At 42.4% G+C, this 21475-nt stretch overlaps 1 protein-coding gene across 2 annotated transcripts in view; it reads right to left on the reverse strand.

The window, feature by feature from the left end:
• Window positions 1–21475, reverse strand: part of FRMD8 (FERM domain containing 8) — a 134414-nt gene that overhangs the window by 87293 nt on the left and 25646 nt on the right. The window contains exons 2-4 of one of the 2 annotated variants that reach the window (XM_056527078.1): window positions 1401–1482; window positions 229–396; window positions 33–134 (exon numbers count right to left, since the gene is read on the reverse strand). In XM_056527078.1, the coding sequence (XP_056383053.1) occupies window positions 33–134; window positions 229–396; window positions 1401–1482 (352 nt within the window). Of the gene's footprint in view, window positions 1–32; window positions 135–228; window positions 397–1400; window positions 1509–21475 lie in introns of both variants that reach the window. The other variant, XM_056527079.1, reaches the window with a different exon arrangement.

Below are 21475 nucleotides of genomic sequence, written 5' to 3' on the forward strand. Positions count from 1 at the left end.
ACATTACAAAGCCTATATATTTTCTGTTTTACCATGGTGAATGTCTTCTAGTGTACAATTTGTGAAACGTGCCAGTAGATCATGCCATTGTCTACAGACTTTGTAGGGATGATGTTTTGGTTTGAGCTGTACCTCTGTAAAATGAGAAAACAGATGAAGCAGTCATTTAGAATACATTTAGTTGTGTAAGATGTTAAAAAAAAAAAAAAATATTGTAAAGCTCTTTACCTAAAAATGGGGAAATAAGCCACAAAGCAAACACTTCCTGAGCAACATCAGAGAGATGGAGAATTTCAAGAACTTTCCTGTGTAACTCATGTGCTGTTGTGGCCGAAAGTCCATCCACTGTAAGTGGGATGGCATCATCATTTACCAGGTATACAATCACATCAACGGCTATGGAGAGAAAGCAAGGGAAAACAAGATTTCAGCAATATATATACATTATATTGAATATCCATCAATACTGCATTTTATACAGCCATTGGAAACATTTAAAAAGGAGTACCCCAGAATAGTTTGTACCCAATATAGACAGCAAAATTGCTCTACCACCAATAGCACATTTTCTCCATAGTGTTGTGGACTTGCGGAAACACTACAGATCACAAAAATATTTTTGCAGAAAATGTGTTGCATATTCTCTGCATGTGGCTGTACCATTAAAGCATTACTGTCACTTAAACTGGGAGAAGCGCGGCTGTACAACTCACTCAGTCCGATTCATCGTATGAGACGACACAGAGCACATGCTAAGCTCTGCCCCCACTTCCTGCAATTCATATTGCTGTGGTTCTTATATGTTATTGTTCACCGCACTACTCCTTTAATAAGTTATAGATCGCAGGGGGGTTTGACCACTGGGACCCCCCGCAATCTAATAAACGGGGCCCCAGCAGGCTACCGGAAGTGGCCATTCTGACCCCCGCAGGAAGCCGTGACCGACATGCCCCCTCCATGTATCTCTATGGCATACATGGATGGGGCATGTCGACTGTTGCTCCGTGCGGGGTCGGCAAGCCCCCTTTCAGCAGACTGCCAGGGCCCCATTCAGGAGATCGCGGGGGGGTCCCAGTGGTCGGACCCCCTGCGATCTATAACTTATCCTCTATCCTTTGGATAGGGGATAAATTATTTTTCACTACACTTTAAAGACAGATTTTCCCTAACCGGCATTGGGCAAAATATTGCAGGGATGGGAGACAGTGACCAAGACTTCAGCTGTTTTCGTGGGGTAAGGGAGTTTTCTTTTTGTAAAATAAGTGATTTACAAAAATGAATCAAATGGGCTATAAAAAATTATATAGATGATATAATAATAATAATTTGAAATGACAGTGACCAATTAAAGTAACAAACTACTGCACAGAATAACTTCAATAAGCTCATAATATACATACATCGTGCACCCGAAGAAGAAACGCTGCTTCTCAGATTTAGCTCATTTATCACTGATGGTGGTGATGTGCCACTTCTATCCATCTGAATAAAGAAGGGAAAAACAAAACCTGAATAAAAACAGAACACTGTATTTCAATTGCAGGATTTTAACAGATTACAATAAATACATTGGTAAATGTATTGGTTCAAATGGAACAAATCATACATTTATCGTTTAGATCTGTCCCATCAAACTTGTTTAGGTGAAACATAAGGAAATAACATATTATGGTAATGGAGTAATGGTGTAATGGAGTCTTTACTTGCGTTTAGTGCAGCACACTAGGTGAATTATACAGTATAACTAGTGAATAATCTAAAAGTGTGTACTTTTGTTACATGGAAATTTACTCTCATTTATGTAAACTTTTGACATGTTCTCAAGTCATGTGAAAAGATTAGATTGCATCAGATCTCATTCCTGATTGTAACAGGTGTCAATCCCAAGAACTGCCGCAATTGTGAGTTGTCAGCCACAGAAGCAGATGGCATTGCGGCTTGCCGTGAGAACCATCCATTTCTCTACATATAAGTATATGCAGAGAAATAGACTTCATGGCTTTAACCCCTTCATGACCCAGCCCATTTTCACCTTCAGGACCTGGGCATTTTTTGAAAATCTGACCACTGTCACTTTAAGCATTAATAACTCTGGGATGCTTTTACTTATTCTGATTCCGAGATTGTTTTTTCGTGACATATTCTACTTTATGTTATTGGTAAAATTTCACTGATATTTGCATCCTTTCTTGGTAAAAAATCTAAAAATGTCATGAAAATTTAGCATTTTTCGAACTTTGAAAGTCTCTGCTTGAAAGGAAAATGGATATTCCAAATAAATTACATATTGATTCACATATACAATATGTCTACTTTGTGTATGCATAAAAAAATTGACAAGTTTTTACTTTTGGAGGACATCAGAGGGCTTCAAAGTTCCGCAGCAATTTTCCAATTTTTCTCAAGATTTTCAAAATCGTAATTTTTCAGGGACCTGTTCAGGTTGGAAGTGGATTTTAAGGGTCTTCATATTAGAAATACCCCATAAATGACCCCATTATAGAAACTGCACCCCCCAAAGTATTCAAAATGACATTCAGTAAGTGTTTTAACCCTTTAGGTGTTTCACAGGAATAGCAGCAAAGTGAAGGAGAAAATTCTAAATCTTCATTTTTTACACTCTCATTTTCTTGTAGACCCAATTTTTGAATTTTTACAAGGGGTAAAAGGAGAGAAATCACCCTAAAATTTGTAACCCAATTTCTCTCGAGTAAGGAAATACCTCATATGCGTATGTAAAGTCTTCGGCGGGCGCAGTAGAGGTCTCAGAAGGGAAGGAGCGACAATGGGATTTTGGAGAGTGAGTTTTTCTGAAAGGGTTTTTGGGGGGCATGTCCCATTTAGGAAGCCCCTATGGTGCCAGAACAGTGGACCCCCCCCACATGTGACCCCATTTTGGAAACTATACCCCTCATGGAATTTAATAAGGGGTGCAGTGAGCATTTACACCCCACTGGCGTTTGACAGATATTTGAAACGGTGGACTGTGCAAATGAAAAATTTTATTTTTCATATTCAAAGACCACTGTTCCAAAAATCTGTCATACGCCAGTGGGGTGTAAATTCTCACTGCACCCCTTATTACATTCCGTGAGGGTGTAGTTTCCAAAATGGGGTCACATATGGATATTTATTGTTTTGCTTTTGTCAGAACTGCTGTAACAATCAGCCACCCCTGTGCAAATCGTCTCAAATGTACATGGTGCACTCTCCCTTCTGGGCCTTGTTGTGCGCCCCCAGATGGGGTATCTCCGTACTCGGGAGAAATTGCATTACAAATTTAGAGGGTCTTTTTTCCCCTTTTACCTCTTGTGAAAATGAAAAGTATAGGGCAACACCAGCATGTCAGTGTAAAAAAATTATTTTTTTACACTAACATGCTGGTGTAGACCACAACTTCACCTTTTCATAAGGGGTTAAAGAAGAAAAAGCCCCCCAAAATTTTTAAGGCAATTTCTCCCGAGTACGGCGATACCCCATATTAGGGATTTGCATAGGGGTGGACATAGGGGTAGTCTACGCCAATGATTCCCAAACAGGGTACCTCCAGCTGTTGCAAAACTCCCAGCATGCCTGGACAGTCAATGGCTGTCCGGCAATACTGGGAGTTATTATTTTGCAACAGCTGGAGGCTCCGTTTTGGAAACAGTAGCGTACCAGACGTTTTTCATTTTTTGGGGGGGAGGGGGGGCTGTGTAGGGGTATGTGTATATGTAGTGTTTTTTACTTTTTATTTTAGGTTAGTGTCAGTGTAGTGTAGTGTTTTTAGGGTACAGTCACATGGGCAGAGGTTCACAGCAAGTTTGCCGCTGGGAGTTTGAGCTGCAGCGCAAAATTTGCGCCATCTCAAACTTGCAGCACTCGCTGTAAACCTCCGCCCATGTGAGTGTACCCTGTACATTCACATTGGGGGGAGGGGGCAAACATCCAGCTGTTGCAAACTCCGAGCATGCCCTTTGGCTGTCCGTGCATGCTGGGAGTTGTAGTTATGCAACAGCTGGAGGCACACTGGTTTGGAAACACTAAGTTAAGTAATAAACTTTCAAGTGTTTTGCAACCAAACTTAGTGTTTCCAAACCAGTGTGCCTCCAGCTGTTGCAAAACTACAACTCCCAGCATGCAAGGTCTGTCAGTGCATGCTGGGAGTTATAGTTTTGGAACAATTGCAACAGCTGGAGGCACTGAGGTAGGAAACGGACAATGTTTCCCAACTAGTGTGCCTCCAGTTGTTGCAAAACTACAACTCCCAGCATGCCCAGACATACTGGAAGTTGTAGTTCGGCAATATCTGAAGGATCAGATGTTGCCGAACTACAACTTCCAGCATGCCTGGACAGACTGAGCATGCTGGGAGTTGTAGTTTTGCAACATCTGGAAGAGCACAGATTGGAGACCATTATACAGTGGTCTCCAAACTGTGGACCTCCAGATGTTGCAAAACTACAACTCCCAGCATGCCCAGAAAGCCAAAGGCTGTCTGGGCATGCTGGGAGTTGCAGTTTTGAAACTCCCAGAGGCAGCAGTGAGATCGCTTTACGGCGATCTCACTGCTGCCAATGAAGATGCCGCCCTGCTGCCGGAAACTCACCTCCGCGACGCAGCGACGCTGGGACTGCCTGGAGGACGCCGCTCGCGCCGGGACCGCTCGGGACACCGCTCGGACGAGTAAGTGACGCCGGGGGACGGGTCAGGGACACTTAGCAGAGCGGTGTGTGTCCCGATCCCCGTGATCGGGACTCACACACCGCGCTGCTAAGTATTCTGATAGATTTGACCAGCTGATAGCAGCGATCGCTGGGGGGGGGGGGGGGGGGGGGGGGGGGGGTTGATGAAACCCCCCGTGGTCGCATGGTAAGATGGCTGGCTATCTTACCGGGCACTGCGGGATGCCGCGAGTAGCGGCAAAAATGTTCATGACGTACCTGTATGTCATGGGTCGGGAACACCTTGCCACCCATGACGTACAGGTATGTCATAGGTCGGGAAGGGGTTAAAGGGGTACTCCGGTAAAACTTTTTTTTTTTTTTTTTCTTAATCAACTGGTGCCAGAAAGTTAAACAGATTTGTAAATTACTTCTATTAAAAAATCTTAATCCTTCCTGTACTTATTAGCTGCTGAATACTACAGTGGAAATTTTCCATTTGAAACACAGAGCTGTCTGCTGAATCATGAGCACAGTGCTCTCTGCTGACATCTCTGTCCATTTTTAGGAATTGTCCAGGGTAAAAGGAAATCCCCATAGCAAACATATGCTGTCCTGGACAGTTCATAAAATGGACAGAGATGTCAGCAGAGAGCACTGTGCTCCTGATTCAGCAGACAGCTCTGTGCTTCAAACGGAAAAGAATTTCCACTGTAGTTTTCAGCAGCTAATAAGTACAGGAAGGATTAAGATTTTTTAATAGAAGTATTTTACACATCTGTAAATCTTTCTGGCACCAGTTGATTTAAAAAAAAAAAAAAAAAAAAAAAGTTTTTCGCCGTAGTACCCCTTTAAGTCTGCTATAGGACTATCGCTACTGGAAGTGTTTGTAATCTGAAAAAAAAGAAAAAAAAAAAAAAGGCTCATTACTAAATAAGTGGTCAAAACAATGTAAACAGCAGTTCAATGCTTTTAAAGGAAAAATTCCGCACTCGGGGGAAGAAATCTTCGAAGTATAGAATCAGCAGTTTCTCCAGAATTGTTGGGAATTCATAGGGGATACATGTATTTACTAAAACAGGCAGGTCAGGAAAAGGCCACAGGTGCCCTTTTAGAGTTGTTCATACAGTGGATATTCCGCCAGAGTATTTACACTTGCAGCAGAGTCCCATTGTTTTCAATAGGATTATGCTGCCCTGTTCACACTGCGGAATCACCGCAGCGGAATTCTGCTGGTGGAAAGTACACTGCTCAAAAAAATAAAGGGAACACTTAAAGGGGTATTCCAGGAAAAAACTTTTTTATATACATCAACTGGCTCCAGATTTGTAAATTACTTCTATTAAAAAATCTTAATCCTTTCAGCATTTATGAGCTTCTGAAGTTAAGGTTGTTCTTTTCTGTCTAAGTGTTCTCTGATGACACCTGTCTCGGGAAACGCCCAGTTTAGAAGAGGTTTGCTATGGGGATTTGCTTCTAAACTGGGCGTTTCCCGAGACAGGTGTCATCAGAGAGCACTTAGACAGAAAAGAACAACCTTAACTCCAGAAGCTCATAAGTACTGAAAGGATTAAGATTTTTTAATAGAAGTAATTTACAAATCTGTTTAACTTTCTGGAGCCAGTTGATATATATAATAAAAGTTTTTCCCGGATAACCCCTTTAACCCCTTAACGACGTAGGACGTATATTTACGTCCTGCGTCGGCTCCCGCGATATGAAGCGGGATCGCGCCGCGATCCCGCATCATATCGCGTCGGTCCCGGCGCTAATCAACGGCCGGGACCCGCGGCTAATACCACACATCGCCGATCGCGGCGATGTGCGGTATTAACCCTTTAGAAGCGGCGGTCAAAGCTGACCGCCGCTTCTAAAGTGAAAGTGACCCGGCTGCTCAGTCGGGCTGTTCGGGACCGCCGTGGTGAAATCGCGGCGTCCCGAACAGCTGATCGGACACCGGGAGGGCTCTTACCTGCCTCCCCGGTGTCCGATCGACGAATGACTGCTCCGTGCCTGAGATCCAGGCAGGAGCAGTCAAGCGCCGATAATGCTGATCACAGGCGTGTTAATGCACGCCAGTGATCAGCATTAGAGATCAGTGTGTGCAGTGTTATAGGTCCCTATGGGACCTATAACACTGCAAAAAAATTTAAAAAAAAAAGTGTTAATAAAGGTCATTTAACCCCTTCCCTAATAAAAGTTTGAATCACCCCCCTTTTCCCATAAAAAAAATAAAACAGTGTAAAAAAAATAAAAAATAAACATATGTGGTATCGCCGCGTGCGTAAATGTCCGAACTATAAAAATATATAATTAATTAAGCCGTACGGTCAATGGCGTACGCGCAAAAAAATTCCAAAGTCCAAAAAGCGTATTTTGGTCACTTTTTAGATCATTAAAAAATGAATAAAAAGTGATCAAAAAGTCCGATCAAAACAAAAATCATACCGATATAAACTTCAGATCACGGCGCAAAAAATGAGTCCTCATACCGCCCCGTACGTGGAAAAATAAAAAAGTTATAGGGGTCGGAAGATGACATTTTTAAACGTATAAATTTTCCTGCATGTAGTTATGATTTTTTCCAGAAGTGCGACAAAATCAAACCTATATAAGTAGGGTATCATTTTAACCGTATGGACCTACAGAATAATGATAAGGTGTAATTTTTACCGAAATGTGCACTGCGTAGAAACGGAAGCCCCCAAAAGTTACAAAATGGCGTTTTTTTTTACGATTTTGTCGCACAATGATTTTTTTTTCCGTTTCGCCGTGCATTTTTGGGTAAAATGACTAATGTCACTGCAAAGTAGAATTGGCGACGCAAAAAATAAGCCATAATATGGATTTTTAGGTGGAAAATTGAAAGGATTATGATTTTTAAAAGGTAAGGAGGAAAAAACGAAAGTGCAAAAACGGAAAAACCCTGAGTCCTTAACCCCTTAAGGACCCAGCCATTTTACACCTCAGGACCCGGCCATTTTTTGCAATTCTGACCACTGTCACTTTAAACATTAATAACTCTGGGATGCTTTTAGTTATCATTCTGATTCCGAGATTGTTTTTTCGTGACATATTCTACTTTAACATAGTGGTAAAATTTTGTGGTAACTTGCATCCTTTCTTGGTGAAAAATCCCAACATTTTATGAAAAATTTGAAAATTTTGCATTTTTTTTAACTTTGAAGCTCTCTGCTTGTAAGGAAAATGGATATTCCAAATAATTTTTTTTTTTTATTCACATATACAATATGTCTATTTTATGTTTGCATCATAAAATTTACGTGTTTTTACTTTTGGAAGTCACCAGAGGGCTTCAAAGTTCAGCAGCAATTTTCCAATTTTTCACAAAATTTCCAAACTCACAATTTTTCATGGACCAGTTCAGGTTTGAAGTGGATTTGAAGGGTCTTCATATTAGAAATACCCCACAAAAGACCCCATTATAAAAACTGCACCCCCCAGAGTATTCAAAATGACATTCAGTCAGCGTTTTAACCCTTTAGGTGTTTCACAGGAATAACAGCAAAGTGAAGGAGAAAATTCACAATCTCCATTTTTTACACTCGCATGTTCTTGTAGACCCAATTTTTGAATTTTTACAAGGGGAAAAAGGAGAAAATGTATACTTATATTTGTAGCCCAATTTCTCTCCAGTAAGCACATACCTCATATGTCTATGTAAAGTGTTCGGCGGGCGCAGTAGAGGGCTCAGAACCGAAGGAGTGACAAGGGGATTTTGGAGCGTACGTTTTTTTGAAATGGTTTTTGGGAGGCATGTTGCATTTAGGAAGCCCCTATGGTGCCAGAACAGCAAAAATCCCCCACATGGCATACCATTTTGGAAACCAGACCCCTTGAGGTACGTAACAAGGAATAAAGTGAGCCTTAATACCCCACAGGGGTTTCACGACTTTTGCATATGTAAAAAAATAAAAATAAAATTTCACTAAAATGTGTGTTTCCCCCCAAATTTCACATTTTTGCAAGGGTTAATAGCAGAAAATACCCCCCAAACATTGTAACCCCATCTCTTCTGAGTATGAAGGTATCCCATAAGTTGACCTGAGGTGTACTATGAGTGAACTACAATGCTCAGAAGAGAAGGAGTCATATTTGGCTTTTTGAGAGCAAATTTTGCTCGGGGGCATGTCGCATTTAGGAAGCCCCTATGGTGCCAGGACAGCAAAAAAAAAAACACATGGCATACCATTTTGGAAACTAGACCCCTTGTGGAACGTAACAAGAAATAAAGTGAGCCTTAATACCCCACAGGGGTTTTACGACTTTTGCATACGTAAAAAAAAAATAAAAAAAATCACTAAAATGTGTGTTTCCCCCCAAATTTCACATTTTTACAAGGGTTAATAGCAGAAAATACCCCCCAAAATTTGTAACCACATCTCTTCTGAGTATGGAGGTACCCCATAAGTTGACCTGAAGTGCACTACGGGCGAACTACAATGCTCAGAAGAGAAGGAGTCATATTTGGCTTTTTGAGAGCAAATTTTGCTCGGGGGGCATGTCGCATTTAGGAAGCCCATATGGCGCCAGGACAGCAAAATAACCCCCACATGGCATACCATTTTGGAAACTAGACCCCTTGAGGAACGTAACAAGGCGTAAAATGAGCATTTACCCCCCACTGGTGTCTGTCAAATCTTTGGAACAGTGGGCTGTACAACATTTTTAATTTGCACAGCCCACTGTTCCAAAGATCTGTCAGACACCAGTGGGGTGTAAATTCTCACTGGACCCCTCATTACATTCCGTGAGGGGTGTAGTTTCCGAAATGGGGTCACATGTGGGGTTTTGTTTTTTTTGCGTTTGTCAAAACCGCTGTAACAATCAGCCACCCCTGTGCAAATCACCTCAAATGTACATGGTGCACTCTCCCTTCTGGGCCTTGTTGTGCGCCCCCAGAGCACTTTACGCCCACATATGGGGTATCTCCGTAGTCGGGAGAAATTGTGTTACAAATTGTGGGGCTTTTTTCCCGTTTACCTCTTGTCAAAATGAAAAGTATAGGGCAACACCAGCATGTTAGTGTAAAAAGTTTATTTTTTTTACACTAACATGCTAGTGTAGACCCCAACTTCACCTTTTCATAAGGGGTGAAAGGAGAAAAAGACCCCCAAGATTTGTAAGGCAATTTCTCCCGAGTACGGCGATACCCCATATGTGGCCCTAAACTGTTGCCCTGAAATACGACAGGGCTCCAAAGTGAGAGCGCCATGTGCATTTGAGGCCTGAATTAGGGATTTGCATAGGGGTGGACATAGGGGTATTCTACGCCAGTAATTCCCAAACAGGGTGCCTCCAGCTGTTGTAAAACTCCCAGCATGCTTGGACAGTCAACGGCTGTCTGGCAATACTGGGAGTTGTTGTTTTGCAACAGCTGGAGGCTCCATTTTGGAAAGAGTGGCGTACCAGACGTTTTTCATTTTTATTGGGGAGGGGAGGGGGGCTGTGTAGGGGTATGTGTATATGTAGTGTTTTTTACTTTTTATTTTGTGTTAGTGTAGTGTAGTGTTTTTAGGGTACAGTCACACAGGCGGGGGGATTACAGCGAGTTTGAGCTGCCGCGCAAAATTTGCTGCATCGCAAACTTGCAGCCCGATACTCACTGTAAGCCCCCTGCCCATGTGAATGTACCCTGTACATTCACAGGGGGGGGACCTCCAGCTGTTGCAAAACTACAACTCCCAGCATGCCTGAGAATGTTTGGGAGTTGTGGTTTTGCAACAGCTGGAGGCACACGGGTTGGGAAACACTGAGTTAGGAAACAATGTTTCCCAACCAGTGTGCCTCCAGCTGTTGCAAAACCACAACTCCCAAACATTCTCAGGCATGCTGGGAGTAGTAGTTCGGCAACATCTTTAGAGCCAGATGTTGCCGAACTACAACTCCCAGCATGCTTGGAGTTGTAGTTTTGCAACATCTGGAGGACTACAGTTTGCAGACCACTAATACAGTGGTTCCCAATCTGTGCCCTTCCAGATGTTGCAAAACTAGAACCCCCAGTATGACAAAACTGTCCAGGCATGCTGGGAGTTGTAGTTCTGCAACATCTGAAGGGCCAGATGTTACAGAACTACAACTCCCAGCATGCCTGGACAGTAAGGGCATGCTGAGGATGTGTAGTTTTGCAACATCTGGAAGGGCACAGTGGTCTCCAAACTGTGTACCTCCAGATGTTGCAAAACTGCAACTCCCAGCATGCCCAGACGCCAAGGGCTGTCTGGGCATGCTGGGAGTTGTAGTTTACAGGGTCCTATTACAGCAATGCATGTCGCTTTACGGCGATGTGCATTGCTGTAAAGGGCCCGACCGCGGCTGAAGATCTACTCACCTGTCGCCGCCGCCGCCATCTTCCTCGCCGGGATCCGGGTCTTCAGGGACGAGGTAAGTACCGGGGCCGGTCCCCAGCACTCCCCCGTCCCCCGTCGCGTCCTCCGGTCTTCCTCCCGTCCTCTCCGGACTTACAGGGGCCGGGCAGGACGGGAGTAAGTAACCGCCCCCCCTCCTGCGATTGGTCGGTTAACTAACCGACAGATCGCAGGGGATCGGAGGAGGTGGCAGGTTTGCCACCTCGCTCCGATACTTCAGCATGGTCCTGGCTGTCTGTGACAACTGGGATCATGCGAAATTACCGGGCGGTCGGGTCCCAGAGACCCGATCAGCCCGGTATCGCCGCAGATCGCAAGGGCGATTTCCCTTGCGATTTGCGGCGATCGCCGACATGGGGGGCCTACATGGCCCCCCTCGGCGTTTGCCCTGGATGCCTGCTGAAGGATTTCAGCAGGCATCCAGTTCCGATCTCTGCCCGGCGAGCGGCAGAGACCGGAAAACGCCATGACGTATGCATACGTCATGGGTCCTTAAGACCCAGGGTGTGAAGACGTATGCATACGTCATGGGTCCTGAACAGGTTAAGGGGTTAAATAGGCACTGTCAGATATAAAAACTTTTGATATGTTGTAAAGTATGCAAAACCAATAAGTTTTGCAATTGGTTTCATTAGAAAATTTTCAGTATTTCATACTGAAAAAGCCAGTCAAATAACTGCCCCCTGCCTTCTGGGATGCATTTAGTAATTTTGTCTACACTGCTTTGTCCTGGACTCCAGGACGTTTTGGAGGGGGGGGAGGGGCTGTATACATTGCAGAGACTCATGTGGGGAGGGGCAGGAGGACTGCTGCCGGCTCTCACACAGCAGACATCAATGAGAGAGGCAGAAACATGCATTGCAGACGAAAAAGTAAGTGTCCAAGCAAGTATGTGTGTATGTGGATATATATGTATGTGTGTATATCAGTGTGTTTCTTATCGTATGTGTAAGAATATATGAAGCCTGTGTGTGTGTGTGTGTGTAATAAAGGGGGACTACAATCATATCCTCCAGCTGTTTCAAAACTAAAACTCCAAGCATGCCTGCACAGCCAAATGATGTGTGGGCATGCTGGAAAAGTTAGTTTTGCAACAGCTGGAGGCACCCTGGTTGGGAAGCACTAGACTGTGGAGAGGGAGGGGGAGTGGTTATCACAGTGAGTACCCGCCCCCCTGCTTCTGGTGGACAAAATTAAAGGTATTTCAGAAATAAAAGCTAATTCTGAGAGAAATGTAGGTCAAAGACACATACAAAGTACATGTACATGATCAGGATGAGATACTGAGCAACATATAACATTAACTCAAAGTCAATGACACTTCTGTAAAATCACACTGTCCACTCAGGAAGCAACACTGGTTGACAATCAATTTCACATGCTGTTGTGCAAATGGAACAGACAACAGGTGGAAATTATAGGCAATTAGCAAGACCCCCCCAATAAAGGGGTGGTTCTGCAGGTGGTGATCACAGACCACTTCTCAGTTCCTATGCTTCCTGGCTGATGTTTTGGTCACTTTTGAATGCTGGCGGTACTTTCACTCTAGTGGTAGTATGAGACTGAGGCTACAACCCACACAAGTGGCTCAGGTAGTGCAGCTCAATCAGGATGGCACATCAATGCGAGCTGTGGCAAGGTTGCTTGCTGTGTCTGTCAGCGTGGTGTCCAGAGCATGGAGGCGCTGCCAGGAGACAGGCAAGTACATCAGATGTGGAGGAGGCAGTAGGAGGGCAACAACCCAGCAACAGGACAGCTACCTCAGACTTTGTACAAGGAGAAGCAGGAGGAGCACTGACAGAGCCCTGCTAAATGACCTCCAGTAGGCCACATGTGTGCATGTGTTCACTCAAACTGTTAGAAGACTACATGAGGGTGGTATGAGGGCCTGATGTCCACAGGTGGGGTTGAGCTTACAGCCCAACACTGTGCAGGACGTTTGGCATTTGCTAGAGAACACCAAGATTGGCAAATTCGCCACTGGCGCCCTGTGCTCTTCACAGATGAAAGCATGTTCACACTGAGCACGTGACAGTCTGGAGATGCCATGGAGAATGTTCTGTTGCCTGCAACATCCTCCAGCATCACCAATTTGGCAGTGGATAAGTAATGGTGTGGCGTGGAATTTCTTTGGGGGAGCTGTACAGCCCTCCATGTGCTTGTCAGAGGTAGCCTGACTGCCATTAGGTACCGAGATGAGATCCTCAGACCCCTTGTGAGACCATATGCTGGTGCGTTTGGCCCTGGGTTCCTCCTAATGCAAGACAATGCTAGACCTCATGTGGCTGGAGTGTGTCAGCAGTTCCTGCAAGAGGAAGGCATTGATGCTACGGACTGGCCCGCCCGTTCCCCAGACCTGAATCCGATTGAGCAAATCTGGGACATCATGTCTTGCTCCATGCACCAACACCACACACTGTCCAGTAGTTGGCGAATGCTTTAGTCCAGGTCTGGGAGGACATCCCTTAGGAGACCATCTGCCACCTCATCAGGAGCATGCCCAGGCATGGAGGTCATACGGGCACGTGGAGGCCACACACACTATTGAGCCTCATTTTGACTTGTTTTAAGGACATTACATCAAAGTTGGATCAGCCTGTAGTGTGGGTTTTCACTTTGATTTTGAGTGTTACTCCATATCCTGACCTCCATGGGTTGATAAATTTGATTTCCATTGATAATTTTTGTGTGATTTTGTTGTCAGCACATTCAACTATGTAAAGACGAAAGTATTTCATACGATTTAGTTCATTCATTCAGATCTAGGATGTGTTATCTTAGTGTTCCCTTTATTTTTTGAGCAGTGTATGTCAGCTTAAAGAATTAAAAGATTTATTCTTTAAGCAGAATTCTGCAAGGACCACATTGGAGTCTATTGAGACGGCAATGTCCGCGCAGTCCCTTCGCAAGCGTACATTTAAACCAGCAGAATTTTGCTGGCTGAATGTCAGTAGTGTGGACAGCCCCTATGGCTAGGATTCGACTTGGTTTTTCTTCCGACTTTTTTCACAGAAAAAAAAAAAAAGAAACACCAGAAAAAACGCCAGTGCAGTTTCCAGCAACTGTTTTTTTCTGGCATTTTGCATTTGAGTGGAAATAGCATTTTTGGCCCCTTTGGCATATTTTTTTTCAAAATTCATATTCTTTTTCAAAATTTGTTGGGTTAAAAAAAAAAAAATAAAAAAAAAAAGCATAACTGCGGGCATCATGCGCGACAGGTCCCGGCTGTGGATCGCAGCCAGGGACCCGCCGGTAATGGCGGACACCAGCGATCCCGCGGATGTACACCATTAACCCCTCAGATGCCGTGATCAATACAGATCACGGCATCTGCAGCATCGCGGTCACTTAACAGGATGATCGGATCGCCCGCGGCGATCCGATCATCCTGCACGGCAGATGGATGTCCCTCACCTGGCTCCGCTGCCTTCCGGGAGTCTTCTGCTCTGATCTGCCTTCCCGCAGACCAGAGCAGAAGATGACTGATTACCTTGATCAGTGCTGTGTCCTATACATAGCACTGAACAGGATTAGCAATCGAATGGTTGCTATAAATAGTCCCCTATGGGGACTATAAGAGAGTGTAAAAATAAAAGTAAAAAAAGTAAAAAAATAAAGTTAAAAAAAATTTGAAAAACCCCCTCAACCAATAAAAACGTAAGTTGTCCCATTTTCCCTATTTTACACCCAAAAAGTATAAAAAAATTATTTTATATACATATTTGGTATCGCCGCGTGCGTAAATATCCAAACTATTAACATAAAATGTAAATGATCCCGTACTGTGAACGGCGAACGTAAAAAAAAAAAAAAAGTCCAAAATAGCTGCTTTTTTATAACATTTTATTCCCAAAAAAATTATAAAAAAAATTTACTAAAAGTTTTGTATAAGCAAATATGGTATTAATAAAAAGTACAGATCACGTCGCAAAAAATTAGCCCTCATACCACCGCTTATACGGAAAAATGAAAAAAGTTATAGGTCTTCAAAATAGGGGGATTTTAAACGTACTAATTTGGTTAAAAAGTAATAGAAAAGTGTATAATCATGGGTATCATTTTAATCGTATTGACCCAGAGAATAAAAAACACATGTCATTTTTACCATAAATTGTACGGCCTGAAAACAAAACCTTCCAAAATTTGCAAGATTGAGGTTTTCTTTTTAATTTCCCCACACAAATAGTATTTTTTTGGTTGCGCCATACATTTTTTGGTAAAGTGAGTGATAGCGTTACAACGGACAACTGGTCGCGCAAAAAACAATCCCTCATACTAGTCTGTGGATGAAAATATAAAAGAGTTATGATTTTTTGAAGGGGAGGAGGAAAAAACGAAAATATAAAAATAAAATTGTCTTAGTCCTTAAGGTCCAAATGGGCTGAGTGCTTAAGGGGTTAAAGGGGTATTCCAGGCAAAAACATCTTATCCCCTGTCCCTGCAGGGATAAGATGTTTTTGCCCGGAATACCATGCTGGGAGCAGAGTGTGCTCCATGTTGGGAGTAGTAGTACCTGCAGTTAAGGAAAGATCATGTCAATCCGGCCGGCCGCTCTTCTATGGTCCCCTGCACTGACGTATATATACACACACACCTATTCATATTTCCCACAGAGAGTGGTGATTGGCTGGAACCATCTGCAGGAAATATGAATAGGTGTGTATATATGCACGTCAGTGCAGAGGACCATAAAAGAGTGGACGTCCGCATCTAAAAATTGTACAGAAGGATCGCAACGGACCCGGGGCGATCTGTCAATTAGTACCACTCCCATCATGGAACAGTGTGTTACATGCTGGGAGTAGTAGTACTACCTTAAAAGTCTAAAAACTAAAGAAAAAAAAAGTGAAAAACACACACACTACATTTTTATTATTTACAACATACAGGGATATAGTCTTGTCAGGAAGGATCGACAAAACGGAAAGGGGGAGGAGTTTGTCTATGTGAAATTGAGTCTGAAGGCCGCACTGCAGGAGGATATTTGTGAGGAAAATGATAATGTGGAGGCATTATGGGTAGAAATATATGGAGATAAAAATTAAAAATAAATACTGGTAGGGGTTTGTTATATAAGCCATCAAACATAATGGAAGAGGCAGAAGATCAACTACTGAAGCAAATAAACAAGGCAGCAAATCAGAATGAGGTGATAATAATGGGGGACTTTAACTATCCTGATATAAACTGGGAGACTGAGACCTGTCAATCTCATAAAGGAAACAGGTTTCTGACTATAGCTAAAGACAATTATCTGTCCCAAATGGTGCAGAGCCTGACCAGAGGGGGCGCCCTACTAGACTTAATATTAACCAACAGATCTGATAGAGTAACTGATGTGCAAGTAGACGGACACCTAGGAAATAGTCATCATAATATAATACACCATAACTTGTTCTTCAATAAGGGAATCTCTCAAAGGGCCACAAAAACAATGAACTTTAGGAAAGAAAAGTTCGATCAACTCAGAGAAGCCCTTAACAATATAAAATGGGAAAATGTCCTCATAAACAGGAATACTGACACTAAATGGGAGACTTTCAGGAATATCTTAAATTCTCACTGTAAGATGTATATACCTTATGGGAATAAAAGGGTCAGAAATAAAAGAAAATATAATATGGATGAATAAAAATGTTAAGGGGGCAATAAATGACAAAAATAAAAGAATTTAAACTACCAAAACAGGATGGCAGTGAAGCAGCATTAAAAAGCTATAGAGAAAAAAAGTTAAAATATGTAAAATACAGATAAAAGCCGCAAAAATAGAGACAGAAAGACTCATTGCAAAAGAGAGTAAAACTAACCCGAAAATGTTCTTTAACAATATAAATAGCAAAAAGGTCATAAATGAAAGTGTAGGCCCTTTAAAACATGATGAAGAAATTATAGACGGGGATCAGGAAAAAGCAAATATACTGTATTCACTGAGGAAAATGAAATGCCAGGTGAAATACAGTGTGATAAGGTAATCTCCCCAGTACAGATCACCTGTCTAACCCAGGAAGAAGCACAGTGCCGCCTACAAAAAAATCTAAATAGACAAATCACCAGGTCCAGATGGCATTCACCCCCAAGTTCTAAAGGAATTAAGTAATGCAAGACACACAACCCTATTTTTAATATTCAGGGACTCTATAATAACAGGGACTGTTCCCCAGGACTGGCACATGGCAAATGTGGTGCCAATATTTATAAAGGGGACATAAGGTGACCCTAGGAATTACAGACCTGTTAATTTACATACAACGGAGGTTAAACTTTGAGGGTTTTCTAAGAGATGCTATTTTGGAGTATATTGATAAAAATAAAAGGTATGACACCATATCAGCATGGCTTTATGAGGGATCGGTCCTGTCAAACTAACCCGATCAGCTTTTATGAGGAGGTGAGCTCCAGATTGGACCAGGGGCAATCACTGGATGTCGTATATCTGTTTTTTTTCCAAAGCATTTGATACGGTGCCACATAAAAGGTTGGTGCATAAAATGAGAAGGATCGGGCTGGGGGAGAATGTGTGTAAGTGGGTAAGTAACTGGCTCTATGATAGGAAACAGAGGGTGGTTATTAATGGTACTTATTCTGATTGGGTGACTGATTAGTGGGGTCCGTCTTGGGTCCTGTCCTATTTAATATATTCATTAATGACCTTGTAGGGGGGTTGATTAGTAAAGTAGCAATCTTTGCAGATGATACTAAACTCTGTAAAGCGGTACACACAATAGAGGACAGTGCAATATTACAAATGGCTATGGATAGGTTGGAGGTTTGGGCTGGGAAGTGGCTGATGAGGTTTAACACTGATAAATGTAAGGTAATGCACATGGGGAGAAAAATCCGGGACGGGGTTATATATTAAATGGGAGCACACTTGGGACGACTGACGTGGAAAAGGACTTAGGGGTCTTCGTTAATATTAAACTTGGCTGTAGTGACCAGTGTCGAGCAGCTGCAGCCAAGACAAATAAAATCATGGGGTGCATTAAAGGGGTATTCCAGGCAAAAACTTTTTTATTATATATCAACTGGCTCTGGAAAGTTAAACAGATTTGTAAATTTCTTCTATTAAAAAATCTTAATCCTTCCAATAGTTATTAGCTTCTGAAGTTTTCTGTCTAACTGCTCAATGATGATGTCACGTCCCGGGAGCTGTGCATGATGGGAGAATATCCCCATAGGAGCTGGGCAGCTCCCGGGACGTGAGTCATCAGAAAGCAGTTAGACAGAAAATAACAACAACTCAAGTTCAGAAGCTAATAACTATTGGAAGGATTAAGATTTTTTAATAGAAGTAATTTACAAATCTCATGATATCCGTGAAGAGAAATGAAAATATCGGCACTCCCCAGTGTGGCTGCAGGGTCTTCTTTATTGAGACATACTCACATGCGGGGTACGGAAGAGAGGGGAGTGGGGGGACAAGTGGTGGCGACCGAGCTCTAGTTTCGCACACTTGGTGTGCTTCGTCCGGCCATGACCCATACTGCCTATGACTGCCTTATATACAAGTGAACCTAGTGCTTCACCTATCACGCACCTGAACATCTCTCACATGATCAGGTGACAAGGTAGGGGGGAGGTGTGTTAAAAGCAAAGATAGTTAGAAGCATGCTGAGAGCTCAGTTTTGTCGTTTAACCCTATGTTGCCTGTGGCATTAGTTTTAATGATCCATAGGGTCTCCACTCGTAATAATTTCGATTCTATTCGTTCATACTTATTACATGACACTTTTTCTAAGCCTACGAAGCGTAGTACATCAGGGTTATTATTATGGGCTTCTCTTACGTGGGCCTGCAGATGGGACGCTCCTGGCTTTCCAGCGCGTATGGTATAAAAATGTTCCCTAATACGCATCTGGAGCTGGCGTTTCGTCTGGCCTATGTAGAAGAAGCCACAGGGACATATTATAGCATAGACAACATTTTTCGTGCGACAGGTAATTAACTCTTTAATAGTATGAAAGACTGCTCCTAGCCTTACGTGTTTAGTTTCCCAGCAATATCTGCATTGATTGCAGTTTTTACACTGGTGGGTACCTTTAGGTGTGATGTCACTAAGCCAGGTTTCTTTTTTCGCTGATGTATTGCTACTCTTAGATTTATTTCTCAATTTATCTCCTATGGTGAGGTTCTTTCTGTATGTTATGCGTGGTTTGTTTTCTGCTCTTTTTTTTTCAAATCCTCATCGGCTTCCAATAGAAACCAGTTTCTACGTATAGCTCGCTCTATCACTGGATTCATAGGAGTGTTTTGGAATACAAAGGTGAATCTTTCTTTTAGATTTTCCAACTTATTAAGTGGATTTTTATTTTTAAGTAGATCTTCCCTCTTAGTTATCTCTGCTTTATTTCTACCATAATTTATTACATCATCAGGATAGTTGCGTTTTTTTAACCTTGTTACTAACTCATTAGCCTGTATTACATAAGTATCATTTTTACTGTTATTTCTTTTTAGGCGAATAAATTGCCCATATGGAATGTTCTTCTTTGTCATAAATCTGTGGGAGCTATTAAAATGTAGCAGTGTGTTTTAAGCTACTGTTTTTCTGTAATTTTCAGTAATTATACAGTTCCCTTCAATAAGGAGTTTTAGATCCAGAAACTCTTAAGTCTTGCCTCCATAGTTATTGGTGAAATGCATATGCACGCTATTGTTATTCAAGTATGTTGTGAACTCATTAAATAAAGCTTGCGTGCCGGTCCATATTAGGATGATATCGTCAACATAGCGATAATACATTTTTATGAAAGGGAGATATGGATTGGTGGTACTGTATATAAACCGATTTTCAAAACTACTCAAAAATAAATTTGCATAGGCACAGGAGACCGGTGTCCCCATAGGGGTGCCGGTCTTCTGTTTGTACCATTGTTCGCCATGCATGAAGGTGTTATTGTGAAGTACAAAATCAAGGCCCTCTGTCACGAATTCAATCATATTCTCAGAAACATTAGCTTGAGTGAGAGACTCTTTCACTGCCTGTATACCCGCCTCATGGGGGATACGGGTATACAGGCTAGTGACATCTATCGAACATAGACTACTCCCTCCTTCTACATGAACTTCTTTTAAAATTTGAAGAAGATGCTTAGTGTCCTTTACATGTGACAATATAGATGTTTGTAATGGGGTAAGAACCCAGTCTAGGTATTGAGACAAAAATTCAGTCGCTGAGCCGATCCCGGCTACTATTGGCCTGCCTGGGGGTCGGCTCAGCGATTTATTGACTTTTGGCAAGTTGTACCATCGTGCTGGTTTTGCAATATCAGGTAATAATTTTTCAGCATTTTTTTCTGATATAACCTTTCTAGGAACATATTTATGCAAGAATGACTTCAGATTATTAAGAATCTTGGGGGTTGGGTCGGCCGACAAGGGGGTGTATGTCTCAGTGTCAGCCAGCTGTCTGACAGCTTCCTCCATATATTCTGATGTATATTGTACTACGACACTCCCCCCCTTATCGGCACGAATTACAGTAATATCCTCCCTTTTTCTAACCGTTTTAGTGCCTGTAGTTCTTGACTGGAGAGATTCATGGTAGGATTCGGGTATATTATAGCTTTTACGTCTCTTGTGACGGCTTTGACAAAGGAGTCTATACTACTGCCTTGTGTAACTGGTGGATTAAATTTAGATTTTTTCCCTTTATTGAAAAAACTACTCTCCTTCCCAGGGTCATCAGTAGACTTCCTATCTTGCTCGAATCCTGTAGCTAACATAGCTATGCATTCTCTGTCTGTACCATCAGTATCGGGAGGGAAGAACCCTAGGGGACCTATACATATACGATTGTCACTCTCACATATCTGCTGACTAGATGTAGGTTCATTTGAGAAAAATTTATGTAAACTGATTTCTCGAGTGGCCCTTGCTAGGTCTATTTCGAAGGTAGTCTCATTGAAACATTCTGAAAGTCCATAATTAAGTCCTTTCGTGAGGAGGGATATAGTGGCTGAGTCCAGTGGGTCGGTGGTAAGATTGATGACATTGGAATCTAGGTTTTGTTCCTCCATGTTGCAGTCCTCTTCTTCTTTGGTTCTTGCATTGATGGGTCTTGGTCGGTTTTTCTTTGCCTTTTGTCTTCCTCTTCTAATTCTTTTTCTTTCTCTAAAGGGATGGCTTCATATTTATTAGTAGATGTTTGTTCAGATTGTAGTGGCGTTTCCTTATGCGTTTTTTTCTCTCCGTTGTGCTATGGTGGCTTGTGGTTGGATTGTTATAATATTTATCTGTTTTGGGTTTGTGGTTTCTGGCTTTTTTATTTCCTGGTTTGTTCGCAGGATTCTTATTCTGCCAGATAAATTCCTGATTCTTATCATAGTCCCTTTTATCTCTGACAAATTTATCTCGCTTCTTAATTTTCAGATCTTCCTGTAATGGTAGCAATCTATCTTAATTTCTCTAAGAATAGGTTGGTTTGATCGGGTGATGATCTTT

Source organism: Hyla sarda, chromosome 6 (genome assembly GCF_029499605.1).
Source record: "Hyla sarda isolate aHylSar1 chromosome 6, aHylSar1.hap1, whole genome shotgun sequence".
Taxonomy (NCBI): Eukaryota; Metazoa; Chordata; class Amphibia; order Anura; family Hylidae; genus Hyla; species Hyla sarda.